This window comes from Azolla caroliniana, unplaced genomic scaffold, assembly GCF_043228905.1.
Source record: "Azolla caroliniana isolate FFs.n. ecotype wild unplaced genomic scaffold, voAzoCaro1.0.p SCAF_18, whole genome shotgun sequence".
Classification (NCBI taxonomy): domain Eukaryota; kingdom Viridiplantae; phylum Streptophyta; class Polypodiopsida; order Salviniales; family Salviniaceae; genus Azolla; species Azolla caroliniana.
The window spans coordinates 9802778-9810520 of record NW_028230453.1 but is presented as its reverse complement, the minus strand read 5'-3'; the positions used below and the strand labels follow the sequence as shown (position 1 = coordinate 9810520).

The window sequence follows — 7743 nt, the reverse complement described above, 5'->3', positions numbered from 1 at the left end:
GAGGTTCATCCACTTGATTTTGATTCGTTCACTATGGTAAACTCCAAATGTTTGTCAAGCAAATGTATATGCATTTAAGAATCAATGTAAACTCCCTTTTTGAAGACTTTACCCCCTCTTAGAACATGAACACTTTTGCTTTTCAAAGATTTGTGTCTTTTAGTAGAACCTCGAGATCTCTCTTTCATGAATAGATAAATTGTAATAGTTCCAAAAAATGCTCTTCGAAACGTGGCATATGCCGTGCTGATCATAACACCCCCCCTCCTTTCTCTCTTTTTCAGTTTCTTTGGAATCCTAATGTATGTGTCATTGTATTAAAACTCATTAGGTAAATGACACGTCTCTCAATTGGAAATGAAACTATATCTTCATGTTAAAGGGTATGAATAATCCAAACATCTCTCTCTCTCTCTCTCTCTCTCTCTCTCTCTCTCTCTCTCTTACAAGACATTAACACAAGTCTCCTTTAACCATGGGATATTTCAAACATTAACGTAACTCTTTTTAACTCATGCGTGAAGTATTATGGTCCTATCATCAAATTAGGCATGTGGACCCCAACCATAAATGTATAACCAACTTCTCTCTCCTTATAGAACATGTTTATTTATTTATTTTATTACTAGAACGGTTTAGCTTAAGCTCTATTTTATTTTTATTTTTACTTTCGATGAATGGGTAAATACCCCAAATTTGTTGTAAACAAATTGTGTCATGGGCCAATTTTGGTTTTAGAAGACTTTCATATATCTTTCTTTCTTTCTTTCTTTCTCCAATAAAAAAGAATACAACGCACGCGAGCACGCGAGGGATTGGTAGAGAGAGAGAGAGAGAGAGCCACACATTTTGGGTGGAGTCCCCTCCTCCCTCCATTACCACCTCCAAATAGATGCCACTCCTCACTCACACTCTCGCAATCTACATGCATATATATATATATATACGTACATACATCACATACATACATACATACATACATACATACATACATACATACATACACATACATACAAGACATACATTACTTATGATCTTACTAATACCACCCCTGCTAATATGCAGAGAAGAGCATTGTTCAGACGGCTGAACGGCTGCTTGCCTGTTTATTCAAAGACAGCGCCAAGGCACACAAGCAATCTCCAAACCCAAGACACACACACACAGAAAGGTGAAAGAAGAAGAAGAAGAAGAAGAAGATCGAGTGTAGAGATGGAGATGGGCGATGGTGAAAAAAAGCATCCCTTGCTAAGCCCGCCTCTTCCTGAATATGTAGAAGGTTGTCCTGGATGTGCCATTCACCTCAGGAAGCTCTCCACGTCTGCAATCCCAACCAAAAACTTCTTATTTGTTGCTGTTCTTGCCCTCTGCAATAGTAAGCACACACACACACACACACATTTACATATAAATGATACACATTTCTTCATCCATATATATATATTTGCATTCAATTCAATTCAATTCAATTCAGATGTGCATAGCCGTTGGTTGCATTTGCGTGTATGGATATATACGGTCAGAGATACCTGTCTATACTGATTCCATTTGTTGGCATGAATGTGAATATATCTTTATTGTATATGTGTTCATTCTTGTGAATGTGAATAGATTGAGAGAACCTAATCTGTACTGGGGTCATTTATATAGAAATTTGAATAAATGTTAAATGGTTATTTATATATTGGGTTCATTTATATTTAAATTTCAATAGACGTTAAATGTGTAGTCATTTATTTACGTGAATGTGAATAGATAGATATGCCTAGTATCTATATTCATTCATTCATATAAATGTAAATAGATTTTGACTACTTGCATAGATTGAGATGCATATTTATACTTGCTCCGTCCATATGAATGTGAATAAATTATTAAGTAATGTGTGGATTGAGATATATGTATCTGTATCAGGTCCATTCTTATTCAGAATATGCTTAGAGTTCAAAATGTATGTATAGATTGCCATAGTCATCTATCTATATATCCAGTTGATGTCTATCCGTTTGGGGTGCATTCATTCATGGGAATGTGAATGTGAATGGATTGATAAACCTTTCTATGATGGTTTCTTTTTGGAGGTACCAGAAAATGCTATGCCCTTCTTTTTAGCTTAGTGCGCTCATGTTTGTTTTATACTTTGGAGTGTGATCAACATTTCCGAGTCCAGCACTTACTAGGAAATTCCTTTGATCCATGGATTCTCCTTCCATATTTCGTCACTGGGTTTTCACTTATTTGAAGGACGCAGTTTGAAAACACTATTTCCATCTAAAGCACTACAGTTTCAGTTCTTTTATAATTGATCTTTAATTTTCAAGGAAAAGAACCCAACCTTCTTTTTTATTGCGGTTAGTTATGGAAGTCTTTTGTTTGCTATTCTGTACCCACAGCATTGCCGATATCGTCATTGTTCCCATTCATCTACTTCATGGTCAGTGGTTCCTATATGAGCTTTTTCTTTCTTTCTTTATCTTTATTAAGTCATCATACCTTATCAAAAACTCCTATTCGCGTTTCTCGTTTTATTTCAATCGATCAAGTTCATATCATCTTTCTTATTTAATTCTGTGATTTAAGCATTGATTTTCATCTCTTTCAGACCGAGGACTTCAATGTTGCAGATTCAGAAACCCAAATTGCTTTTTATGCAGGATTTATAGGTAGGAAAAACATGTAATTCATTGAAATAGATTTTTAATATTTCTGGCATATGGATAAACTATGGCACGTGTACATGATTCAGCATAATATATTCTATTTTGGATGCTGACATAAATGATATTTAGGTTCTGCTTATATGCTTGGTCGGGGTGCTGGATCGACCCCTTGGGGGCTATTAGCAGATAAATATGGCCGTAAACCAGTCATTATTTTCGGCACTGCAGCCGTGTAATTTGCAAATACTCTTTCTTCTTATGAACTAAATATATGTGTGTGTGTGTGTGTGTGTGTATGTACGCACTTATATGTATGTGCATATGTATTTCTGTATGTATGTAAACTAATCTATTCATTTGAATGTCGAATAAACAAGCAATGTTTCGGTAAGTTAAATGGTTGGAAGCTTGGGAATGTGTAGTACTGAATGGAATAGAAAAGAATGCTTTCATTTTCGCTTCTATTAGTCTTTACTGGATACTAACTCATCTCCTTCTATTGGGATTTGGCATTGAAAACAACTCATGCGAGGATTCTCATACCTCCTTTGAATTTCTTTCTTTGCATGGAACTGTTTATCATCGAGTAACTTGTTATTGGAATGATTTTTGAATGCAGAGTCGTTTTCAATACTATGTTTGGCTTCAGTACAACCTATTGGATGGCTTTGTTGTCGAGGTTTCTGCTTGGTTTCTTTAATGGTCTTCTTGGGACTATACGAGTAAGTGTTATCTACTAGTCCTCAGAAGGATCCTGAGATAATGGTCGTATGAATGTGTTGCTTTCAAATCTGCTTCTATGTTTAAGAGAAACAGGGCTTTTTTGTAATAGTTAACTGAAGTGATATATGCCAGAAAAAGGGGAGTTTGTACAAGTGAAAGCAAGGCGTCCTGAAAAATACAACATGATACTGGTATAAAGTATTGAGTGACCCATACAAGTGATAATCAAAAGAAGGCAGAACTGAAAAGTCCGGCTCGCAGGAAGAGAGTGAGTGAATACAATGATAGTTGTTGATAGCCTCACCTTTGAGTGACTACTATATACATGAGGAAAATGAATGAGATGATTAAAGTCACATGTTCAGAAAAAGCAATCGCAAATGAAATTTCTGGTTAGTGAAGATGAATGTGACATACTTTTCAAGCTGCATTTGGAAATTCTAATTTAACTGTAACCGGAAATGATTCACCGCGTCGGTGTTTGTTTAGCTTTGTCGATGAGACAATATCTTAGTGTAACCCTTTCTGTACAGCAGATTCATAGCATATGGAAGTGCTTTTCAAGAGGCTCGAAATCATAAAAAATGACATTATATAAGTGCTGATTAGGGAACTGTAGTATATGTCTCTTTGCTCGACAGGCCTCCATTTTAGATTCACATAATTAGTTGTTGGTTCTATAAATCACAAAATTCAGTTAAGTCACTTGTACTCAATTCTGATGGTGCATGCATATTCTTTTCTATCGTCTAGTGCAAGTGAGATATACTTTCTTTCAAAATTTACCCAATAAGATAAACGCCAGCCCAAGGCTGGGAAAGGTTTCCCTAAAGCCACCATTTACGAGTCACCAGGGTCTTTATCATGAATGGAAGTTCTCGTTGATTTAGTGAAACTGATTTAATGATTCATGATAGGTTATAACTCAGAAGAGGGTATATGAGAAGTCTTATTAGCTAGAACTTAGACAAGGGTATATTAGAAGAGCTGATTTAAGATTTTACTGTTACTTCTATACGTTAGCTTTTTGTAAACATTCTACAGTTATTGAGAAGAAGGGTCTTTTGCAGGCTTATGTTTCAGAAATAGCTACTGAAGAACAACAAGCATTGGGAATGTCGCTGGTATAACTGTATTGGAATTTAATAAGCTAGATTTTAGGACAAAACACTGACAAGCCCCTAACTTGTGTGGTCCTTATCAGAATGGCCCTGGCTTTTAACAAAGTGAACAGAATACCCCAAATGTTGTAATGTAGTAGTACAATCTTGTACTAGAGAGGGATATTCTGGTATGTGTTGAAAATTTAGGGGTATTCAGAAAAATGTTCAACAAGTTAGGGGGCATTTTGGCAATGAGTTTCACCACATTTTGTTGCAAATGGTTGTGCTTACAAGTTTTGGTTAACGTTTATGCACCAGGTTGGCACAATGTGGGGTCTTGGTTTAGTAATAGGTCCAGCTATTGGAGGCTACTTAGCCCGAGTACGTATATCACCTCTTTTTATTAAAGATCGCCCAGTGAATCTGTTGCAAAAGAGATCCTGACTCATGTTTTATTGCAGCCATCAATTAGTTACCCTGGCACTTTCCCCACTGGTTCTCTTTTTGATGAGTATGTTTCTTGGAGAAAGAAGATTATTCTTAAAAGGGCTTGTACTAAGGATCTCTAATCGTTTATTTCTCAGTTCTGATGTGGTAATGTTTTTCTTATAGGTTCCCTTATGCCTTGCCTTGTTTATGTATATCGGCCTTTGCAACTATGGCATTGGTTATGAGTATATGGATTCCAGTAAGATATACATTCCTTAATGTTTTTATTTTCATGGGCTGTGGTGAAAATTCATGCTATTTCAGACTTTTGGTTGTGAAAAATACGCATACTCATTCTTAAGCAATCTACCATACCCATACGAGACCAGAGAAAGTACTAATTATTATTCACATATTGAATAAACAGAATTTAATATGAGAACTTTCTGTGCCAACTAATTTGTAGTCACTGATGTTCGGACACACCAGGAAACCTTGCACAATCATCCTATTCTTTCAAGAATAGAAACCACAAGTGATAATAAGAAAGAAGAAGAAACAGCTGGCGACAAAAGCCATTATATCAGACTACTCCCGAAACGTGTGTCTATGAAGAAATCTTTGTGGAGAAATTGGGGCTTGGTTGCATCAATTTCGGTATATTGTATATGGAGTATACATGATATGGCTTATAGTGAGGCAAGTTACGCTCTAAATCTCCTTGATTAATAGAAATAAATAGAGGATGATTCCTGTAGTAAGTGAATTGCGTATGATTCGTGTAGTAAGTAAATTTTGTAAGGTGTGTATAGATATTCTCTCTTTGGGCTGTGAGTCCATTAACACTTGGTGGACTTGGAATGTCGACATCGGATGTTGGCATTATCCTTGCAATCTCTGGTTAGTTCAATCTAAACCTAGGATCAACTTACTCATTACTTATCAATCTCTAAGTATTTGAAGATATTTACTCATTGGTTAGTCATTACACTTTTTGGATTAACCTTATAGGGCGGCCCCCCACTTGGTTTTTGCTGGTTGGATGCAGGTTTTGCATTGCTAGTATTTCAGTTACTCTTATATCCTAGCGTTCAACATATCCTTGGTGCTATTTTGACATGTCAAGTTTCAGCGGTGAATCCCGTTCTTTGACAACATTAGCTGATATAGCATAAATTTGAAAAGTTGTGAAAAATAAACAAGATACTTTCTTGAAGCAAGGTGCTGATGTGTTTTGGATCTGAATTACTATTTCTAGATTTTGTCTGTGCCTCTAGTTCTTGTCTACCCCTTGATCTCACAACTGGATGGGATTTGGCTTTGGATAGTGCTTACTTCAGCATCAATTTTGAAGAATGTGCTCTCGGTATCAGAATATTTTGCTTTCAGCTCATTTATAGATGACTTTTTTCAGCCATATTTTATTTAAACCATTTGTTTTTTTTCTTTTCTTTTGGCCACTTCTTTACAGACTGCTGTCATGACTGCATGCTTCATTCTAATCAACAACTCTGTGGTATATACGATTTTCAGCATTATCCCCTTTGCATTCATTATAGGCTCATTGGAAGGCCAAACTAATGCAAATTCTCGAGCAATGGATAGATTTTAAAGCCATTCCAAATAGGTGTCGCTAGTAGTGTAGTCATGTAATCAAATCATGTAAGTAATAGGACATGTATTAGTACTTCACAATATTCTTGTTCAGAGAGATTTACTTATTGACAGTAGAATAAATGCATGTATGAGATGTCGCAGGTCATATTCACTAATTGTAAGCGCACTTTTTGCTGTATGTTCTTCATGGCAGACTGCTGATCAACGTGGCGTAGCCAATGGAGTTTCCATGGCGATCGTGTCACTTTTCAAAGCGATCGGTCCAGCAGTTGCTGGTGTCTTGTATGTTATCCTAAATAAGAAAAAAACCTTGTCTTCTATGGAAATTCTTCATGCAAATATAATGCACAAAAAGAACTGAACTAATATTTACTAGTTTTGTTGAACCCTATTCACATTGTACACACACTATATGCATATAAAGGATCTCCTCTTAAATAGTCAAAGAGTATGGAGTTAAAACCTTTTTAAATGTTAAACTGCTGCAGATTCTATCACCTGATTTTCAAAGTTTCTATTAAAAGAGGAATTTCTCGCTACAAAAGATTTGTTTTATCACTCAAATGTATTGGTTGATTTGTTCATGTTTTTGTAGGCTTTCATGGGCAGAGACACGGATGAATGCATCTTTCCTCCCAGGTGTTTATTCATATTTAACACATTTTATTGAATCATTAAATCTTTATATAATATATATTCTGTTTGTGCAGGAACTTGGATGGTGTTTTGCATCCTTGCTCTTTTTTGTTGTTTTACTATTGGTTTCACGTTGGATCCGGTGTTGCCGAAGTCTTTGGATCACCCGAAGCCAGACAAACTTCTTCAATAAAACACATACTTTTGTTGTAGTGACCGAATGACATATCACGTCCTTTTTTTTTACACGATAAACCGTGCATGATATATGGTTCATTATGCAAAACCAACTGTTTTTTCTTATTCATTATTTGCTGTCAGGGTTTGTGCTATGTCACCATGATGATTTTTGTGTGTCAGCTAAATGGTGCATTTCTAACTTCGCTAGCAAATATATATATATATATGAAAAAGTCACTATTTGTTTTCTAACAATGATTTATTAAACACACCCACTATTTGGTGCTTGACAAGACGTACATGTTTTTGTTTGTATTGTTAAATGGCCATATATCGTTGCCGTGCACTTTTGGTTGTGTAATGTAAATCACAAGCAAAATCTTGTTGATATTGTC

The 7743-nt window shown here is 35.7% G+C and overlaps 1 protein-coding gene across 4 annotated transcripts; it reads left to right on the top strand.

Moving 5' to 3' along the window:
• The first annotated feature begins 1096 nt into the window (after positions 1–1096).
• Positions 1097–7380, top strand: LOC147852392 (protein ZINC INDUCED FACILITATOR-LIKE 1-like). 4 transcript variants are annotated; one of them, XM_087334043.1, is made up of 17 exons: positions 1099–1375; positions 2394–2434; positions 2603–2663; positions 2790–2892; positions 3280–3382; positions 4454–4507; positions 4805–4867; positions 4948–4997; positions 5099–5174; positions 5405–5614; positions 5728–5815; positions 5964–6049; positions 6174–6281; positions 6387–6431; positions 6726–6814; positions 7128–7171; positions 7243–7380. In XM_087334043.1, exons 1-17 carry the CDS (start codon positions 1213–1215, stop codon positions 7359–7361), a joined length of 1503 nt encoding a protein of 500 aa, XP_087190169.1. In that variant the 5' UTR covers positions 1099–1212; the 3' UTR covers positions 7362–7380. The 4 variants fall into 4 exon arrangements, with proteins under 4 accessions (XP_087190170.1, XP_087190169.1, XP_087190171.1 ...); XM_087334045.1 differs by having other exon boundaries at positions 2357–2434; XM_087334044.1 differs by lacking the exon at positions 4948–4997 and having other exon boundaries at positions 1097–1375; positions 5382–5614.
• The last annotated feature ends 363 nt before the right edge of the window (positions 7381–7743 follow it).